This window comes from Onychostoma macrolepis, chromosome 03, assembly GCF_012432095.1.
Source record: "Onychostoma macrolepis isolate SWU-2019 chromosome 03, ASM1243209v1, whole genome shotgun sequence".
NCBI lineage: Eukaryota > Metazoa > Chordata > Actinopteri > Cypriniformes > Cyprinidae > Onychostoma > Onychostoma macrolepis.
Genome location: NC_081157.1, coordinates 3,833,410 through 3,855,685, shown reverse-complemented (window position 1 = coordinate 3,855,685; position 22,276 = coordinate 3,833,410). Strand labels below are relative to the sequence as shown.

Genomic DNA, 22,276 nt, shown 5'->3' with positions numbered 1-22,276 from the left:
ATATGTTATTTGCACTTAGTGTAAATATAATCTAATTGCTATAACACTTAGTGCAAATAGCCGCTGCTTAAAATAATACATTGGCGCTCATCACTGAACACAGCAGAATATCATCATCATCATCATGGATCTCTTGCTATAATACAATACAATGCTCCCACCTTGTGGGCTATTTCCTATGGAAGCTCGTTTCTGCCACTAAATAAAGATATAATAATTAAATAAATAACTTTTTATCTCACAATTATAAAATTCATAACTTGCATCGTTTATATCTCGCAATTCTGAGAAAAAAAAGTCAGAATGAATGTAAGATAAAAAGCTGCAAATTACCTTTATTTTTCATTCCATAAAATTAAATTTTATTAAATCTTTTTAAAATCAGACTTTTGACTGCATCTGATTATGAGGCATTGTTCTTGTCTGTTATGCATTTATTCGTACTATTTTTCATGTGTGTGTAAAATAAACACACATGTGTTTAACCCATAAATAAATTGGTTAAATGTGATTGTGTTGCAGTGGAAATTATCCAAAGCTCAAGGTTAATCAATGCAATGCCAAAAATCAAATTAAGCCAATAATCTCAAAAATACAAATACATACAGTTAACATAAATGATTAATATTAATAAATTAAACATAAATCAGACACGAACACAACTCAACAATGCAACTGTTTAAACCAAAGTAAATCCTGGGAGGATCAACTCCAAACGCTCACCTCAGAATCTCCATATATTCAGAAAAAGATCAAATCAAAAAACACCAGACAGACTTAGCAATTAGATATTCATTTCTTCATGAATTATTTTTACACAATTACTTTTTGGAAAAGAGGGTAAGCTTTATAAGCACGTGAAGTGAGTGCCATTACATTGATGAAGCTGCACACAGTCCTCGTTGGTTCTCATTGGATCTGTCGTCATTAGGGTTGCCAACTTTAGGAAAAAAGTGTATAAAGTGTAATAGGTGTATAAGAGGTTCTCAGATATAAACACTTTTGACATATTTGTTTTGCTTAAACTGTTTATGCATAAACCTATGTAATAATTAAATAATGAATATTTTGAAGAAATAAATGTACCTGTTGAGAGTGTGCTGACAGTCTGTGTAGCTGGATGGCCGAGCTCCAGAAAATCAGTTATTTTCTAAGTGGCGCTATAATACAGTACACTCATTTACAGTTATTTCTATAAGAACATCAGCTCATCTCATGGTTCTTGTTTTTGCCTGGATGGGATCAAACACACAATATTTCATCCCCAACCTTTACTTCTGCCATTTTAAAAAATAAACTAGATTTGTCTCTAAGACACAAAGAACATTCTTCTCAAGAGCTGCTGCTCACAGAATCACATTTAACCACTTCTAAAGATGATTATAATACATAAAAGTCTTCAAACAGAGAGAAATAGCCACACCAGCATAGAGAGATACTTAAAACAATAAAAAAAATTTAGAAAAAAATCATACTTTTCAGTTACATTAATGAATTGAATTGTACATTGATAAGAGCAAACATTCATCCCATGATGAAACTGAAAGAAAACAGTACAAAGGTTTCTCTGATAATGAGTGAATTTGATGCCCATATGACTCATAAAATTAAATTGTCAGATGAATGTCTCATAATTTTGCAGTTAATAAATAACAGAAAGCACATGTGGAAAGCATCTAAAAAAGCAGTTCTGACCGGAGAGGCTCTTAAAATGGAATAAACAGACCCACAGAATAGTACATCAACAGAAAACACACATACATTTGTTATCTTAAATGAAAGGTCTGTGTATCCATTCACTCTTAATATCTGCTGCAGATGAAGTTGAGTTTGTGGTGTTCAGGACGGCTGATCCAGCGCTGATCTCCTCCAGACTGAACTGCTCCAGATCTCACTGTGTGTTCACAGTCCTCCTCTGATGAGCCGTTCCCTGGAGCCCAGTTCTGATAGCACACGGTCTCTCCACTCACCCAGAACCAGATGCCCAAAATACGAGAGTAACGTAAACCCAACCACACCTCTGCAGTAGACGCCTGTTTAACCACGTTCATCACACGATGCTGAATCTCTTCTGAATGAACCGAGACCAGATCCACATGATTCTGTCTGCAGTATCTCAGAGCTTCAGCCCACGTCAGACTCTCTGTGATCACAATCAGTTTATCTGGAAACCAAACAAACCACAAGCAGAAACTAGAGAGAGACTGATCAAACACAACATGCAGAACAAACACTGAGGATGAATTTGTCATGTCAGACATGTACCGTTAACGTTAAGTGATCTGGAGGTGATTGATGGATGGATTGTGTGTGTTTTTGTGAGGATCTACTCACCTTCATGACACACAAAAGGATATTGACTGGTGCAATAGATGTCATGCCATAGTCCCTGAGAGTCATGTTTGATCCCTGTACAGTTTTGATCATGTACATTAATGTTAGGTTGATCAGTGTCCCAGTATCTGAATGAGGAGTTACTCTGATCTGACCACTGCCATGAGTCTCTGACTCTGAACAGACCGATCCAGACATGTGATCCAGATAACTGTCTATCACTAATGAACTGCTGAACCTGTTGACTCTCATTCTGGTTTCTCACACTGACCAGATCAGAGTGATTCTGTCTGCAGTAACTCTGAGCGTCTGTCCAGTTCATCTGCTGTTTGACAAAGACGAGTCCTGTGTTCGCTTCAAGAAAAACAGAAGCAATGTTCAAGTATCTCTCAAAAACTTACAATAAAAAATAGATCATTTAAAGACAATGTGATGAGCTTATAGTTGAGTTTATAATTGAATAGCTTTAAAGGTAAGTAATTTGTACCACTACAGTTATGGACACATGCTGAATAAAAATGATTTAAATGCGATAAAATGAGATAAAAATGTGAAGTGTGGGAGTGAGGTTGTGTTATATGTGTATCTTGTATAAATCTAAAAATATGTAAAGCATGAGTCTGAATAAGCATGAGATAGAGAAGAAGAAATGTGTGTGAGAGAGACAGGAAATAAAAAAGAGGGAAAAATCTGAAAATAAAAGAATAAATAAATTAGTAAATAATATTTATATTGTTAAACTATAAAAGGGCACCTATTATGCCCCTTTTTACAAGATGTAATATTGGTCTTGAGTGTCCCCAGAATGTGTCTGTGAAGTTTCAGCCCAAAATACCCCACAGATCATTTATTATAACAGCTGGAAAATTACATTTTTGGGGTGTGTCTAAAAAAGTGAATGGAGTGAATAGCTTTAATGCAAATGAGCTGCATATTCCCGCCCCGTCTCCAGAAGAGGGCGCCGCTCTCAGCATTGCATATCTACAGCAATAAACACCCGGTAGAAGCAACATAATAGGGGTGTGCGGTACTGCAAATTTCAGTATCGATCCGATACCGAGTAAATACATGGCCAATATCGGCGATACCGATTCCAATACTTGTCATTTAAAAAAAACATACATTTAAATGACCAACAACAATTAAAAAAATTAACAATACTAATGTTGATGTGACTAATATTATATTCACCTTAAAGCTACGTGGATATTATTTGCCTTTTTAAAAGGACTTTGCAGGCAGAGGAGCCCAGAACATGAAAGCAATGCACAGTTTCATGTTAAGTATTTTCCTCCCATAGAAAATAGTTATAAAAATAATTAACGTGGCTTAATAAATTAAGCACGTAATATTAAAAGACAAAACTCAGTATACACCTTATTAATGTTGCAAACTATATAGGCCTACAAGTTAGCATGTGTCCAGAATATGAAAGCAACTCTCGAAGTTTTCACATTATGCATTTTCCTCCCATAGAAAACTATTATAAAAAAAGTTTAACTTAAGTGGCTTATTGAATGAAGACAGTGAAATGAAAAAGAACTAGGCCTGTTAAACCATAACTCATTTAGTATTGAAAGGATTTTTGTATGTTATGTTCGTACTGTATTTTCTCTTTGTTTTATAGCTACTGTAATATTTGTTTGTTATTATTACAATAAAAAACTGTGATATGAAAAGGTAAAATTCGGTATAGTTTATAAAAAATATATAGGCCTACTATGTACTGTATGTACAGGTAAGCAGATGAACCCAGAACATGAACGCAACACGCTGAATTTCATACCTGCTCCATTCCATCTCTCGCATTTACTGTTGTCGTGTTTAAATTTTTCATAAGAAGTGTCTTTTGCTAAATAATTATTACATCAGGTGTTTGTACTCACTGTTATTGCAGATGAAAGGCTGGGTCTTACTACATGGGTAATCATGCCATTGTCCATTTAACATCATAGCACAATAATCTCTGCCTTCTGGTTGTGTACGTTCCCAGTTCTGATAGAGCACAGGTTCACCTGAAGACCACTGCCATTCATCACGACCCGTCTTCTGCAGCCCAATCCAGACATACTGAACACTTCTATCATTCACACTCTTCTTCAGCTCGTTCATGTCGTTCATGCTGTCAACTGTGGCCAGATCTGTGTAATTCTCTCTGCAGTATCTCTGAGCTTCAGTCCAGGTCTTCCTCTGATTTATAAAGTGATACTGACGCTGAACACATTCAGATACGGAGCAGAGAGCTGTGGAAGAGAGGGTCTGATTTAAAGGGGTGGTTGACTGTTTTTTTTTCTAGGCTTGATTGTGTTTAAGGGCTGCAGTCTAACATGTGTTAATACTTCATTTAAAAAACAAACAAACAATGCATTGTTTTTTTTACATAATTTACCTTTATTGTACACTGCTCTGTCCCTCCCTCAGAAATATACGAATATAAATTTGGAGGCTGAGGTAAGAGGATGTGTGCACACACAAGGAGAGAGATAGCGCACACGAGTGTGTCTCACACACACACACACACACACACACACACACACACACGGTCTCTCTCCGTACAACACTCTAACAGCGCCGCCCCGAATAGCAGATTACGTTCCTAAGATCCTGTTTTATTTATTTATTTACAGAAATTATGATTATTTTGATTATGGTTCTGATTATTGAGCTGCAGGTTTAGGCTCACTTTAAGTGACTGCATTATTTTTTTTATTTATAAGGATCTCTTTTTCTTTTTTTTTTACAGAAAATAATTTATTTATTTTCTGATTATTGTTGAGCTGCAGGTTTAGACTCACTTAATTTAATTAAGAAGGATTCAATTATTTATTTTAATTATTTAGCTTGACATGTTTACTGTAACAAAATGTTCTGTTTCTTAAAAAATAAAATATATTGTTCAGTGAACTACTGAGTTCATTTTTACACCATTTCATTTCAAATGTAATTAGATCATCCATGGAAGTGTAAAAATGAAAATCAATGAGTATTCTGGATTTAACTATAACTAAAAACAGCATTAATATCTTGGTCTGAACCACTGATCTATAATAGAGAACTGGATTTCTCATGACGTCATGGACGTGAAGTATGTGTATATATATATATATAGTAGAAAATTAATTTCCTGTAAAGCTGCTTTGCAACAATTGTATCGTAAAAAGCGTTATACAAATAAACTTGAATTGAATTGAACATCAGATGAACTTGATAAACATACTAATACGTTCATGTTTAATAATTCCTGAATAATTACGTACATAAAGAAATAGGCTATATTTTGTGTTGGATCAGTTAACATTGCCTGTGTCGGCAGTGCGCAGCAGACCTAAACGATTTAAATATATTGCTTATCCTGCCCAAAAAGACCATATAAACATTGCAGATAACATCTGAAGTAAAAATGAATTTACATACACGTAACTCAAAAATGAATCCCCTGTGACTGATTCGCTTCAAATCGGGTGATTTTAGGTCATCGGTTTGCATGTGACTCAATGGTGCTCTCTGCTGGTAGGGAATAGTAAGATGGCGGATCGAACACTTCCGGTGGCTTCACTGTCTGTCGGCAGTTTAGAACGCAGTGAGCGATCCAGTCATTATAGATCAGTGATCTTATTTTTCTTACTTTGTTTTACCTATAACAAAATTCAAACATTGACAAATAAACCTCTTTTTCCTAACACATTTAAAAGCAACAATAAATACATCTATAAAAAAAGATTCATTAAACTACAAAATATATTTTGTAATAAACTAAACAACCTTTTCAGTCTAAAACAATCCATGAAAAACAGTTTCTCGCTCTAAACAAAAAGGGCATTCTGTCGTGACATCAGGATTTAAAACTGAAATAAAAGCATTAACTGCTATTGCACCATGTAAAAGTCTCCATTGTATGTCCCCAACTCTTGTACAGTACTTTAACGTGGCTTATACAATGATCTCCATTCTGCTTCATTATCATCAGACAATTTTAAAACATTACGCCATGGTGTATCAACGCTCTTGTCAAGCACCTTTTTTTCCATTTTTCTAGTAAATGAAAAACAAATCGTCTTGACTTAATTTTCAAACTTAAAACAACTCTTTCTGTATTCACAAAGTCTGGTCCAGTCAAATGAACTAGACTCCCCATTGTACATATTTTGGAAGCGTTAAATCAAAGCATGCTCCATATATTAGCGGTTCTTCAAGAGCCAGTAAAGAGACTTAAAATGTTCCTTCTCTTTGCACTTTGAACATATTCCACACTTTAAAAACATTTTGATAAAAATAGGCATTCAATTGATATTCAGCTTTGAAAAACCCATAAAAAAAGATTCCTGTCCATATTCATTTCCACATTTTTGTAATATTTTACATGCAACTACTTTCCAGCTGGAAGTTACTGAACCATTAAGAAGTCTTTGCAGTTTTTACAAGTTAGACACTATTATGATACAAAAATCAGAAGAGTAACAAATGATTATTCCCCTTTGATAAATATGTTTATTAAAGAAACACTCCACTTTTTGGAAATAGGCTCATTCTCCAACTCCCCCAGAGTTAATAAGTTGAGTTTTACCGTTTTGGAATCCATTCAGCCGATCTCTGGATCTGGCGACAGCACTTTTAGCATAGCTTAGCATAGATCATTGAATCCTATTAGACCAGTAGCATCGCGTTCAAAAATGACCAAAGAGTTTCGATAGTTTTCCTATTTAAAACTTGACTCTTCTGTAGTTATATCGTGTAGTAAGACCGGCGGAAAATGAAAAGTTGTGATTTTCTAGTCCGATTTTGCTAGAACTATACTCTCATTCCGGCGTAATAATCAAGAAACTTTGCTGCCGTACCATGGCCGCAGCAGGTGCAGTGATATTACGCAGCGCCTGAAAGTAGTCCCCAGCTAGGTAAACTAGTTATAATAATAAGCAAAGTTCCTTGATTATTACGCCAGACTGGGAGTATAGTTCCTAATCATATCGGCCTAGAAAATCGCAACTTTTTATTTTCCGCCGGTCTTAGTACACGATATTGTATTATAAGTGTATAATACAAATACTGGTGAAAAACGATTAATATCTGGTTTATATACCTGCATTCAGAGTACTGTATGTGTGTAGCAGGGTAAGTGTTTTATCTGCTTTTAGCCCGGTTTGGATCTGATTGGTGGACCAATCAGATGTAAGCAGCCCTACTACTTAAGGACTCTTATATTGAGGGGTGTGGTGGTGTCCTGTTGATTCTGAGCTCTCCTCTTCCTGGCGGTCCCCTTTCCGCTCCTCACTGCGTTCAGGTAGGATAAGACTCGATTGACTGTATTGCTGTGAATGGAGCGAAGCTAATCTGTGCTATTTATAGTCTGATTTAGAGTGGGGCTGGTGGCATCTGCATTGCGGCAAGTGTGTGGCGGAGTTCGCTTACAGGTATGTTTTGTGCTCGTATCGAAGTTTTCGGTCGCTTGTGATGGTGGTATTTATTTTGTGTTGCTCTGGTGACACAAGCGGATGCGTGAATGCTGTCTGGCACGTTGAGTCACGACACTTGTTGGAGTAACCATATAGCTTTGCGCTGGTCTTCGTTCAATCCTAACCGTAAGTACGTTTTGTTTCTCTTTCCTGCAAATGGGACTTAGTAGATTTAGTTTAACACTTGTTTTTGTTAAAGGTAAAGGGGGGAATGGAACATCACAATCTCTAAGTTGATCCCTTGTCGAAGATCCTACATGTGACGCTGCTGCTGTTTTGCTTGCAGGCATTTTTGTTTTGAGTACAGACCGTCATTGCTTCCGGCTTCTGTGTGGCGGGTCGTTTGGGCCGATCTTTGTGACTTTGTGCTTTTGCTAGGCCATCTATCCGTTTTATTATGATTTAGTTTTTTTTCAGTATAATTGTTTGGTTTTGTTTGCGCATTGTGCTGTGGTTTCCCTTTTTTTGTACTTTGGGCTTCTTTTACAACAGTGTTAATGTGTAGTGTTGTGTGTGTTTTTTTTTTTTTTTTTTTGTGCTATTTGTGGTTGTTTTGCAGCTTTATAATTGTTCATTTTATATTTCTGTGCCATGTATTGTACTGCGTCATCGTAAAGAGTTCACATTCTTTACATAATTTATTGTTTCGTAATTCTGGTGTCATTCAGGCACTGTTATTTGCTCTCACTGCATTTTGTGCCCTTAGGAGGCCGGAGTACGAGTCACTACAACCAGTGTCTGTAAATGTAGTCTGATTATTTTTCGTTCTTTATTATTCTTTGTAATTTTTGGTTAATGTTTCTTATTTTTGTCTCCAGGAGCCAGTAAGGACTCTGTGTGGAGCAGGGGAGGCTAGCCACTTTCCTTCAGTGGTGTGTGTTTCACAGGGTGCTGTGTGTTGGTACGATTTCCTTTACTCTGTGTGTGTTTGTGTTGTGGGTTTAGACGATCTCCCGAGTTGCAGCCGGCCTGCCCTGTTCCCGCTAAGCCTGGCCCTGGAGAGTTATTTTAATCTGGTGGTGTGTTTCCTGGGAGAGAGAATTTTATTGATGTTCTTATAATAGTGTATTTTTGTATTGATACTCCCGTCTCACTACATCTTATTTCTTTGCCTTCAATTGGTAAAACGTACCTGTGTCCTTATTGGGAGTATTTCCCTGGCGCTCCACCAGGGTTGCGTAGTCGGATTAAATTCATTGTGATTTTGGGGTCTTTTAGACCTATGTGAGTGCCACATATGCTTACAAATATTTGCTTATATCATAAGCAGTTGACCAGACCAAAATTGCTTTTACTTTTTGTATTATACTTTGTGGGAAAATGTTATGCATGTACCCATGAAGGAGTGTTGTGTTTGTGTTGAAGTTGATAAGTTTAAAAAAAGAGTCTTTGCGACAACTGTAAACGAAAAGCTGCTGTTCTGCTTTTAAGATGTATTAATCCTTGTCCTCCTTTGGGTAAAAACAATACACTCTGAGGTACCCAATGTAACTTTTTTTCCTAGAAAAAAATCAACTAAAATTGCTTTAATCCCTGCTAACAAACGTAGAGGACGCAGGTCAATTTATGCCATAAAGACCATGCTACTAAATTATTTATTACAAAGGTTCAAATTCTATATGATATATTTGGGATTAACCACTTCCATTTTTCAAGTCAACCTTTTGACTTTTCAAGGAGTCCTTCCTATTTTTTTTTTGTGCAGTTGCTTCATCTCTTTGACAATCTCTTCCCCGCTGGCCAAATGGGTGCCCTAAGCAGAATAGTATTGTTGTGCCCCCTCTCAAGCTTTCTGAAATCACACAAAATAAAATTTAAGCAGTTTAGTTTCACTTTATTTTGACGGTCCCTTTAACACGTTCTGTTGCACCTACATTTCTACTAACTCTCATTAGAGTGTTAGTGTATTAGTAGATGGTTAGGGTTCGAATAAGTTGACATGTAGTTGCAAAGTTACTTCAAGTCAGTAGATTGTCTGTTAGGAGACCAACACAAAGAGTTAGCAGATATGAAGCAGACAGTCCACTAATACTCTAATGAGAGTTTGTAGTTGCAACATTAATTGGTGTCGACAGAATGTTCAAAAGGGACCATTAAAATAGTGTTACCAGCAGTTTTGCTATGATAAAACCATTGTTAATTTTGGGAAGGGTTGTGGTGTCCACATATTTTTGTTGAAGAAATTAAAGAGGCTGTAGCATGTCTATTTCAAAAAGGTGGCCAAAAATTAAGAAGATATTTTCAGAAAATTAGAATATGGTGAAAATTAATTTTTTCTTGTAACATATTTCAAAAAGTGAAACTTTCATATATTTTAGATTCATTACATGTAACGTAAAAGTTTTTTTTTTTTTTTTAATTTTGATGATTAGAGCTTACAGCTCATGAAAGTCAAAAATCAGTATCTCAAAATATTAGAATATTTACATTTGAGTTTGAATAAATGACCATCCCTACAGTATAAATTCCGGGTATCTCTTGTTCTTTGAAACCACAATAATGGGGAAGACTGCTGACTTGGCAATGATCCAGAAGACGAACATTGACACCCTCCACAAAGAGGGTAAGTCACAGAGGGTCATTACTGAAAGGTGTGGCTGTTTACAGAGTGCTGTATCAAAGCATATTAAATGCAAAGTTGACTGGAAGGAAGAAATTGGTCCAAAGTCCTCTTTTCAGATAAAAGTAAATTTTGCTTTTCATTTGGAAATCAAGGTCTGGAGTCCAGAGGAAGACTGGAGAGGAACAGGATCAATCCAAGCTGCTTGAAGTCCAGTGTGAAGTTTCCAAAGTTAGTGATGATTTGGGTGCCGTGACGTCTGCTGGTGTTGGTCCATTGTGTTTCATCAAGTCCAAAGTCAATGCAGCCATCTACCAGGAGATTTTGGAGCACTTTATGCTTCCATCTGCTGACAAGCTTTATGGAGATGCTGATTTCCTTTTCCAGCAGGACTTTAGCATCTACCCACACTGCCAAAACGACTTCCAAGTGCTTTCCTGACCATGATATTACTGTGCTTGACTGGCCAGCCAACATGCCTGACCTGAACCCCATATGATATCTACGGGATATTTTCAAGAGAAAAATGAGAAACAGTTGATCCAACAATACAGACGAGCTGAAGGCTCAATAGTGCCTCAGCAGTGCCACAGACTGATCGCTTCCATGCCACTCCTCACTGATGCTGGAGTTTGTGCTAAAGGAGCCCCGACCAAGTATTGAGTGCAAAAATGAACACACTTTAAAGAACTTGAACTTTTCTGTTTTGCAAATCCTTTTTTTTTTTTTGATTGATCTTAGGAAATATTCTAATATTTTGAGATACTGATTTTTGACTTTCATGAGCTGTAAGCTCTATTCATCAAATTTAAAACCAAAAACGTTTGAAGTGTTTTACTTTACATGTAATGAATCTAGAATATATGAAAGTTTCACTTTTTGAAATAAGTTACATGAAAAAATGAACTTTTTCACCATATTCTAATTTTCTGAGATGTACCTGTAAGTGTAATACCAGGCCTTTGGTGCCCTTTGCACCTAGATAGATTACATCTGAGGGAAAAAGAAAGGATGTGATGTTCAGAACATGGTAACTACAGTACTTATAAAAGTGGGAAGTGATGCCCTCTGGGGGAATTTGGCCAGGGGTGTTTTAACACCACAAGGTTTGAGAAGAAAAAAATCATTATGAAATTATAATTATATTTTCCTAATCCCAGGTATTTTGGGCTGTAGGATTATAAAAACATGTGCTAAAATAAAATTAAATAAAGTAGTCTTTATAAAATTGCAAAATAAATCTATCAGTATTTTTTTTTACTTAAGTACATAAAAAAATCGAGTACTTTTGTACTTTCACTCGAGTAAAATTGAAAAAGCATTACTTTTACTGGAGTAATATTTTATAATACGTATCTGTACTTTTACTCAAGTATTTGATTTGTGTACTTTGTCCACCACTGTTTACATCTGTGGAGCGTCTCAAAGTCCATCTCTGCATATTGTTGTGAGTTTGGGTTTATTATAACGTTCATCTGGGAACGCAACGTGCACCATTTCATCAGATTTGTAAAGTAAATCATTTGTAAACCTACACAAACTCAGGAGAATACATCAATGTCTTTATCAATATGCTAACTGTTCATCGTGATTTCAAAATAAAAGCTCAAACCCTGGCTATGAGTTTACACATTTTGATGTCCACATATTCAATAAATTACAGCGCCTATAGCATTTCTGCCGTAAAGAAATGGCCACATATTAAATATTAAGTGGACATTTGAATTAAACGATATTTAGTTAATATTAAACAAGAATTAGATTGCACAGTAGTAAAGTGTAAAACAATTGTCAGGCTGTTGGCACCCTCTGCAGGCCTTTGTTGTAATTGTAATATACAGTACTTTAGCTCTATTGTTTATAATGCATGTATTTTAACAGTTTTTTTTCAATAAAACCTGATTACTTGCTTTTGATACTTTATCTGAACTAATTATTATTGCCTTATTGCTATTATATATGTATTTTAAGTAATTTTAAGGCTATTATTCAGTTGCATCTATTTTATTACTACAAAAAATTATTATAATTATAGGGTCTTATGAAATCCATTTTATTTATTTCTGTTATTAATTTAGTTTTTTTTTTCTGTTATAATTTTCTATAGTAAATTCAGTTTTATTAATCAAAATTCTGTCTAATTAATTGTTTTACTGTTTTATTTTTACCAAATTTTACCAAATTTTCATATATATATTTAGTCGACGATTCGATGCTTTGATTCGACTCCCAATCTCACAGTCGAATATTCGCAGAGGTGTTGTGATCATGCCATTTTGGCTATATGGGTGTGCTCAGTGTCTGATTTCACACAGAACTACCGGTTTTCTCCCAATAAGTTAATACACTATGATTATGCTAATGCTGTAAATAAGAATCTGAAAAGAAAAAAGCTTTAAATAAATATTTTAATGTGCGTGAATAAATCCAACCACCCCTATAGATTTACAGTAAGTTTCACTTGCCATAATCCGTGACCGACAGAGGAGCATCTTGACGGCAAGGATTTAAAACTTTAACAAGACTCAAATTGACACAGGCAGAGTGAAAAACTTGATTTTTTTCGATCCGGTAGGATACAAGTGATTTCAAAACATATTTTCCCTGTGTGTCAACGTCAGTATTTATGACTGTCGATTGTCTTTCTTACTTGACTCTTGGTAATGTAAATAAATTTTGGTACATAATATTTGTAAACAAACAATGTTTTGATTATAATTTATTAGTAGTAGTTATACTATCATTATATTAAGTAATATATTTTTGATTTCTGATGAAGTTTCTTTAAGTTAACCTGAACTTTTATTTTGACAGGTTGCTGTGAAGACCTTCGAGTTTCTGTTTGTAGCATGTATGATATACATTTACATTTAGTCATTTAGCAGATGCTTTTATCCAAAGCGACTTACAAATGAGGACAATAGAAGCAATCAAAACCAACACAAGCGCAACAACATGCAAGTGTTAATACAAGTCTTGGTTAGCCTAATGCAGTACACATACAAATTATTATTATAATATATATATATTATTATTATTATTATTATTTTAAATAGAAAAAAGAAAGCTAGTGTTAGTTTTACAAGAAAAGGTAGGGGTTAGAGAATAAATAAGCAATTGATAGAGGGTCAAATGTGTGTTTGTTTTTTTTAAATAAAAAGAAGACAGATAAAATTAAATTAGAATAGAGAGTGCTAGAGCTAGAGGGTCAAACAAGGATGGAAGAGATGAGTTTTTAGACGTTTCTTGGCTATTGGCTGGGCCAATCAGAAGCCGGCCACAGCGACTGTAAAAGTATTTAAACTGCCTGTTCGCTATTACAAGTCGGGAGAAGCCGAATATTCACCAGAAGAGACGGACGGCAGCTCGTAAGTGTTGCGATACTTAGTCATAGATCTGTTGTTTAAATTATTTACCTGCTGTTGGGAAGGAATACTTTCGTTTCCTTCTATTTCTATTCTGCATTTTCGTTGAGGTTTCGTTGTTTGATTGCACTTTCTGTTAATTATAATAATTTGCACCTCGGCTAAGAAGGAACCTGGATCATTTTCAGTGCTCCTTGCTAGCGAAGTGTTAGTTTCGTCTTGAGTTATTTGCACAAGGCTATTGGCTGGGCCAATCAGAAGCCGCCACAGCGACTGTAAAAGTATTTAAACTGCCTGTTCGCTATTACAAGTCGGGAGAAGCCGAATATTCACCAGAAGAGACGGACAGCAGCTCGTAAGTGTTGCGATACTTAGTCATAGATCTGTTGTTTAAATTATTTACCTGCTGTTGGGAAGGAATACTTTCGTTTCCTTCTATTTCTATTCTGCATTTTCGTTGAGGTTTCGTTGTTTGATTGCACTTTCTGTTAATTATAATAATTTGCACCTCGGCTAAGAAGGAACCTGGATCATTTTCAGTGCTCCTTGCTAGCGAAGTGTTAGTTTCGTCTTGAGTTATTTGCACAAGGCTATTGGCTGGGCCAATCAGAAGCCGACCACAGCGACTGTAAAAGTATTTAAACTGCCTGTTCGCTATTACAAGTCGGGAGAAGCCGAATATTCACCAGAAGAGACGGACGGCAGCTCGTAAGTGTTGCGATACTTAGTCATAGATCTGTTGTTTAAATTATTTACCTGCTGTTGGGAAGGAATACTTTCGTTTCCTTCTATTTCTATTCTGCATTTTCGTTGAGGTTTCGTTGTTTGATTGCACTTTCTGTTAATTATAATAATTTGCACCTCGGCTAAGAAGGAACCTGGATCATTTTCAGTGCTCCTTGCTAGCGAAGTGTTAGTTTCGTCTTGAGTTATTTGCACAAGGCTATTGGCTGGGCCAATCAGAAGCCACAGCGACTGTAAAAGTATTTAAACTGCCTGTTCGCTATTACAAGTCGGGAGAAGCCGAATATTCACCAGAAGAGACGGACGGCAGCTCGTAAGTGTTGCGATACTTAGTCATAGATCTGTTGTTTAAATTATTTACCTGCTGTTGGGAAGGAATACTTTCGTTTCCTTCTATTTCTATTCTGCATTTTCGTTGAGGTTTCGTTGTTTGATTGCACTTTCTGTTAATTATAATAATTTGCACCTCGGCTAAGAAGGAACCTGGATCATTTTCAGTGCTCCTTGCTAGCGAAGTGTTAGTTTTCTTGAGTTATTTGCACAAGGCTATTGGCTGGGCCAATCAGAAGCCACAGCGACTGTAAAAGTATTTAAACTGCCTGTTCGCTATTACAAGTCGGGAGAAGCCGAATATTCACCAGAAGAGACGGACAGCAGCTCGTAAGTGTTGCGATACTTAGTCATAGATCTGTTGTTTAAATTATTTACCTGCTGTTGGGAAGGAATACTTTCGTTTCCTTCTATTTCTATTCTGCATTTTCGTTGAGGTTTCGTTGTTTGATTGCACTTTCTGTTAATTATAATAATTTGCACCTCGGCTAAGAAGGAACCTGGATCATTTTCAGTGCTCCTTGCTAGCGAAGTGTTAGTTTTCTTGAGTTATTTGCACAAGGCTATTGGCTGGGCCAATCAGAAGCCGCCACAGCGACTGTAAAAGTATTTAAACTGCCTGTTCGCTATTACAAGTCGGGAGAAGCCGAATATTCACCAGAAGAGACGGACAGCAGCTCGTAAGTGTTGCGATACTTAGTCATAGATCTGTTGTTTAAATTATTTACCTGCTGTTGGGAAGGAATACTTTCGTTTCCTTCTATTTCTATTCTGCATTTTCGTTGAGGTTTCGTTGTTTGATTGCACTTTCTGTTAATTATAATAATTTGCACCTCGGCTAAGAAGGAACCTGGATCATTTTCAGTGCTCCTTGCTAGCGAAGTGTTAGTTTTCTTGAGTTATTTGCACAAGGCTATTGGCTGGGCCAATCAGAAGCCGGCCACAGCTGTTTTCACGGTAGTGTGTTAGGCTGTATTTATCAGAGGTCCGAGCGCTGACGCGGAAGCATCAGCGAAGCGTTCAGCCTCCTCGTGTGAAGACAGACGAGGGTAAAGACCATCGACTTTTCCTGCGCGACTTTAACCGAGCAACGACTCCGAGCGACACACTTAAGTATCTTTTCTTTTTCCCCTTCCTTACACACTCTCCGTTTCCATCCTCTTTCCTGCCACCTCTATCATGTGTTTCCAAACTATTCGGTTCTCTCTCAACCACGCCTAACGTCCCACGCAGACGGCAACGTAATCCTGCTAACCTGCGCCTTATCTCTACCTCCTTCACTACACCTCTTTCCTTCTCTGTGGGTCTCTGGAATTGTCAGTCAGCTGTCAACAAAGCTGACTTCATTTCTGCTTTTCTTTAAAATCCACGCTCAGCATCTTGGGCTTGACTGAGACCTGGATTCGTCCAGAAGACTCAGCAACCCCAGCTGCTCTCTCTACTAATCTCTCTTTCTCTCACACCCCGGCAAGTTGGCCGGGTGGAGGCACTGGTCTGCTCATTTCTAACAATTGGAAATACTCAACCCGCTCTTCCCTATGCAATTACAACTCATTTGAATCTCATGCCATTACTGTATCAGCTCGATAAAACTCCAGATCGTGGTCATTTACCGTCCCCTAGCCAAATTCTAGCCACCTTCCTAGAGGAGCTGGACGGGTTGTTGTCCTCTTCGTGGAGGATGGCACTCCACTCCTAGTCTTTGGTGATTTCAACATTCACCTAGACAAGCCTTATGCTACAGACTTCCATGCACTCCTAGCTTCGCTTGATCTCAAACGCCTTACCACTACTAGCACGCACAAATCAGGCAACCAACTTGACTTAATTTACACACGCAATTGTACTGCAGATAACATTCTGGTACAACCGCTACATACTTGGACCATTTCTTCATTACATTTACATTACACTTTGCTTCTCCTGTGCCACCAACCCCTACCAGTTACTTTTAGACGAAACCTGCGCTCCCTTTCTCCTTCCCATCTTTCCTCTGTGGTATCCTCCTCTTCCTTCACCCACCCATTTCTCATCTCTGGATGTAAACGCAGCTACTGAGACTTTATGCTCTACCTTAACCTCTTGTCTAGACGACATTTGTCCTCTCTCCTCTAGGCCCGCACGGGCTGCTCCTTCCAACCCCTGGTTATCCGAGGTTCTTCGTGAACATCGGACTACACTCAGAGCGGCAGAGAGAAAATGGCGCAAATCAAACGATCTGTCGGACCTCAGTAGGTACCAGTCTATGCTCACATCCTTCTCTGCTAAAGTCCACACTGCCAAATCCTCACATTTCCGCAACAAGATCGACAGCGCCCAGACATGCGTAATCTCTTCAGAACATTTAATTCCCTCCTCTGTCCCCTCCACCTCCTCCCTCCACCTCTATTACAGCTGATGACTTTGCCACTTTCTTTACAGACAAAACTAGATCAATCAGTGGTCAGTTTTCACCTCCACGCACACAGGACCCTCACCCTACCACATCCACTGCTAAAACTCCCATCTTTTCTTTCTGTCCACTCACTGAAGCTGAAGTATCCAAGCTTCTCCTCTCCAACCATCCTACAACATGTCCTCTTGACCCAATCCCTCACACCTTCTCCAAGCAATCTCACCCACACTCTTACCTGCACTCACACACATCATCAACACATCCCTACTCACAGGTAACTTCCCCATTGCGTTCAAGCAGGCTCGGGTAACCCCACTGCTCAAAAAACCTACATTAAACACTTCTCTTATAGAAAACTACAGACCTGTCTCTCTCCTTCCGCTCATAGCGAAAACACTTGAACGAGTTGTCTTCAACCAAGTCTCACTGTTTCTTTCACAGAACGACAAACTGGATGCTAAACAGTCAGGTTTCAGGAGGGGCCATTCAACTGAGACTGCGCTTCTCTCGGTCACTGAAGCCCTGCGAATTGCAAAAGCCCATTCCAAATCATCAGTCCTCATTCTGCTGGACCTATCTGCCGCTTTTGACACTGTCAATCATCAGATACTCCTGTCCACCCTCTCATCACTGGGCATCTCTGGCATTCCACTTCGCTGGTTTGAATCCTATCTCACTGGTAGGTCTTTCAGGGTGGCCTGGGAGGTGAGGTATCCAAAGCACATACACTGGTCACTGGGGTTCCTCAGGGATCAGTTCTTGGACCCTCCTCTTCTCCACATACACTACATCACTGGGTCCCATCATACAGGCACATGGATTCTCATACCATTGCTACGCTGATGACACACAGCTCTACCTCTCTTTTCAACCAGATGATCCAACGGTAACTGCAAGGATCTCAGGTTGCCTGGCGGACATCTCGGCATGGATGAAAGAACATCACCTGCAGCTCAACCTGGCAAAGACTGAGCTTCTTGTCCTCCCTGCCACTCCGACTCTACAGCATGACTTCACGATCCAGTTAGGTTCATCAACAATAACCCCATCAACTTCGGTCAGAAATCTTGGTGTAATCTTTGATGATCAGCTGACCTTCAAAGACCACATTACAAAACTGCTCGATCTTGCAGGTTTGCACTATATAACATCAGAAAGATCAGGCCCTTTCTGACAGAGCATGCTGCACAACTTCTTGTCCAGGCCCTTGTCATTTCTAGGCTGGACTATTGCAATGCTCTTCTGGCTGGACTTCCGTCTAATACAGTCAAACCTCTACAAATGATTCAGAATGCAGCGGCACGACTGGTCTTCAACGAGCCCAAAAGAGCCCATGTTACACCTCTCTTTATCTCCCTGCACTGGCTACCAATCACGGCTCGCATCAAGTTCAAGACACTGATGCTTGCATATAGAACAACCACTGGCTCAGCACCCGTTTACTTGCACTCTCTATTAACAAACTACATCCCTCCAGAAATCTGAGATCTGCTAGTGAGCGACGCCTCGTGATACCATCACAGAGGCGCAAAATCACTCTCTAGATCATTCTCATTCACCATTCCTGGCTGGTGGAACGATCTTCCCACCTCTATCCGGAATGCTGGATCCCTGTCAATCTTCAAGCAACAACTGAAAACTCATCTCTTTCGACAGCACTTGACTTCATCCTAAACTTAAAAAAAAAAAAAAAAAAAAAAATTATCTTTACTTATTCCTTCCTTTGGTAGTTTGTATTTATTTGAACAATGTCTGAGACTTGGTGTTGCAAGCACTTCGTATGTCTGATTGCCTCTTCAAGATTAATCGCTCGATGTATTCCCCAATTGTAAGTCGCTTTGGATAAAAGCGTCTGCTAAATGACTAAATGTAAATGTAAATGTAAATGTAAATGTTCTTGAAGATGGCTAAGGATTCAGCTGCTCGGATTGAGTTGGGCAGGTCATGGCAGGGCAGATGGGAACAGTTAATGAAAAAACAAGATATGACAACAGTTTTTCCACAAAAGTAGTTCTTGAGATTATATTCACGCGTTCATGTGCTCATATATGGAGGCAGCCAAGGCTGAAAACACAGCAAGCATCAGACATGCTTCAGTATGCGTGTAGTAAATGAAACCGCGTGTATGTGCCATTCATTCATATAAAGACACGCAGAACATGCAGAATTCACATTTAAATAGTATATTTGTGACTTAATATTCACAGACACTAGTCCATATCATGTTTTGGTTTAAGTGTACTGATTTATCCATCCAAAAATAAACAGTAAATTCTGTTTTTATGACTGGATTCCTCGATTCCGTCTGCGTTTTCCACATTACGGAAATCAAAGGGCCCTATAATTATCCGATTACTCAATTAATCATCAGAATAATCTACTGATTACTCGATTGCCAAAATAATCAGTAGTGATATGCAGCCCTAATCTCCGTTTGCATTGAACTTTCAGCGTCGTAACTAAGCAGATATTGTTTATGCTCAAACACTAACTAAAGTTAAAAAAGAGAAATCACAATCAAGCAGCCTTTTAATGCTTTTCATAACAGGATCAAAACCTAATGAAACTAGAAACCATAAATAAACCACAAACACACTCACCAACTAGAAGAAGAATGAAATATAGAGTTTGGTCCATTTCTGAAGAAACACAATTTAAAGAATATTAATATTTCAAAAGACTAATTCTATTTGATGCGCGAGTTGTTCTTACATTAGAGGTCATGTGTTTCTGTACTGAGTCTGATAATTATTTAAACTTTGTTTTTATTATCTTCTCTCCTCCCCCATTCATTACATCATTTGTTTATTACTCTAGAACAAAAGGCTTTTTCATTTTTCTTCCTCTTTCATGTGTTGATCTTTGTGGCTGTTAATTTGTGTGTTAATTTGAATGTGGTAGAGACTGGAGGCTCTGTATGTTCAGTAATGTAGTACTGCATTTCCACAGCGACTTCACAGGAAAAATCCCTCAACCTTTGGATTTTCTCATCTTATTGTTTGTTTTCCACGTTTTCCACCTTGAGCATGTTTCTGTATCCCAAACAGAGAACAATATTGTCACAAAATTTGAACATATTCTGTCACCATTAGCACAGTATCTGGTGCTTCATGAGCACTATGTGCACAATGTAACAACACTCAGCTCTTTATTTATGGAAATCACAGGTACAGAGAACGTCCACATTATTTCACTATGTACTGTATGCAAGTGCACCATTGCCCTTGCTTCATATAATATCAGCTTATATAACAAAGTAAATTACATTCACTGGCAAATAAATGCATTTACATGAGTTACAAGAGCAGAAAATTCATTTAAATAAAGAAACATTAAACTCATGAAAATGTGAAATTATAATGAAATACACTCCATCACTACAACAGCTGCATTTAATTAAAATAAGATCTACATTTATTATTTAATGACCAATCTTAATAGATGAATAAGAATAAGATTGAAGTGAAGTGACGTTTGGTGACCCATACTCGGAATTTGTGGTCTGCATTTAACCCATCCAAGTGCACACACACAGTAGTGAACACACACCCGGAGCAATGGCCAACCAATGCTGCGGTGCCCGGGGAGCAGTTGGGGGTTCGTTACTTTGCTCAAGGTTTAACCTCAGTTTTGGTATTCCACTTCCCCACACCGACAATTCCTGCCGGACCTGAGACTCCAACCTGCGGGTTACAAGTCTGACTCTCTATCCATTAGGCCACGACTGCCCCTTGCACGTGCTTAATGCAGTCTCTGAGTGTTAAAATTTCAGATGGATTCGGAACAGTGCCTTGACAAAGAGAAGCAATGAACTGGAGTCTGTCTAACAAAGTGGAGAAGCAGAGAGAAGAAGAGGGAGGGGCGGATGGACTTTCAGCTACCCTCCAGAAAGAGAAGTGCACACTTCTGCATGGAGAAAGACTGACTTAAAGCAGGAAAAGGTGAATCTTTCACTTGAGACTTTTCCTGAGTGTGAAGAGAACATCCTGAAATGCAGAACTGAGGCAGGAGCAATCAAAAGCCAGACTGAGGAGAGGCAGAGAAACAACGGAGACCATACACCACAACATCAGGCCTTTGAGTGCCATCACAGACTGATGACCCAGTGCAACAGCCAAACAGCTTCAACTTTATTGAGTGGTGCAGTGTGTTGCGGACCGGGTTTGGTGGGCTGCTCTGTGCCAAAAGAGCGGCCCACCAAACCCGTCCGCAACACCGCACCACTCAATAAATGACTGGCATACTTCTTTACATTACAATTTGTCTTGGTTTATATGGCAAATAGTAAAGAATTTTTACGAGGGAAAGTTTAATATCACTAAAGTTAAACACCTATATTATCAGTCCATTTGACACAATGGTCTGGTATCGATTAAGACAGTGGTTCTCAACCTATTTTTTTTCAGTTTCCACGCAGTCTATGGTATGTTAAGAAATTAAGTTGTCTAGTAATGTCTTCGAGTGAAGTCTGAAGCCAGCTGGATTTCTGTTCTTATATTTATAACACTCTATCAGGAAAAGGAAATGATCCATGAAAGCTTTTTCAACGGAAGAAAAACGTCCACAGAAATACATCTAGTTAGATGGCAAAATACCAAACAAGAAGGTAATTATCTGATTAAAATCTATAAACCTGTCAGCCTCACCCTGTCATGGTAGCCAACTGTGGCAGAACGAAGAACGAGGAGACGTGGGCTAAACTAAATGAAACTGTACAACTGTACACTTGATAAAAAAATGAAAAATAAACCTCTGCAATTTCATAGAAAAAAAAAAATTAAAATTCAAGTGTACAGTTGTACAGTTTCATTTTTTTTGCATCTTGAAATAAATATTTCTGAGTTCTGTATCCCTCTTTGTTGTGTTTGTTTATTTTTTCTGTTAGGAAGATAACTGAGCCTTTAAATCTCCTTTGTAATAGATGTGCTTAAATCAAGAACAAGGCATTTATAGTTACTAATGACTTAATGTTGGGACAATGCTTTCTAAAGGATGAACTGACTATTTACTAGGGGTGTCAATGTTAACGCGTTAACGCATGCGATTAATCAAAAAATTTTAACGCGTTAATATTTTTTTAACGCAAATTAATCGTTTG

General features: G+C 37.9%; 1 protein-coding gene and 2 long non-coding RNA genes across 7 annotated transcripts; 2 read left to right on the top strand and 1 right to left on the bottom strand.

The window, feature by feature from the left end:
- Positions 1-310: 310 nt before the first annotated feature.
- Positions 311-20,261, bottom strand: LOC131536449 (macrophage mannose receptor 1-like). Of its 3 annotated transcripts, none has more exons than XR_009269973.1 (5): positions 19,779-20,261; positions 4,221-4,577; positions 2,335-2,688; positions 1,087-2,164; positions 311-940 (listed from the first exon to the last, which is right to left on the bottom strand). XR_009269973.1 is itself a non-coding variant. In XM_058769378.1 (5 exons), the coding sequence occupies exons 3-5, from the start codon at positions 4,453-4,455 to the stop codon at positions 1,803-1,805; spliced, it is 951 nt and encodes a 316-aa protein (XP_058625361.1). In that variant the 5' UTR covers positions 4,456-4,577; positions 5,749-5,969; positions 6,097-7,002; the 3' UTR covers positions 311-1,802. The 3 variants fall into 3 exon arrangements, 2 of the variants coding, with proteins under 2 accessions (XP_058625361.1, XP_058625360.1); XM_058769378.1 differs by lacking the exon at positions 19,779-20,261 and adding exons at positions 5,749-5,969; positions 6,097-7,002 and having other exon boundaries at positions 311-2,164; XM_058769377.1 differs by having other exon boundaries at positions 311-2,164.
- Positions 7,389-9,194, top strand: LOC131536450 (uncharacterized). Of its 3 annotated transcripts, none has more exons than XR_009269976.1 (4): positions 7,389-7,612; positions 7,678-7,742; positions 7,821-7,910; positions 8,071-9,194. It is a non-coding gene; the product is annotated as an uncharacterized LOC131536450 (long non-coding RNA). The 3 variants fall into 3 exon arrangements; XR_009269975.1 differs by having other exon boundaries at positions 7,984-9,194; XR_009269974.1 differs by having other exon boundaries at positions 7,821-9,194.
- Positions 15,814-17,756, top strand: LOC131536452 (uncharacterized). Its single transcript, XR_009269978.1, has 3 exons — positions 15,814-15,896; positions 16,899-17,014; positions 17,620-17,756. It is a non-coding gene; the product is annotated as an uncharacterized LOC131536452 (long non-coding RNA).
- Positions 20,262-22,276: the final 2,015 nt, after the last annotated feature.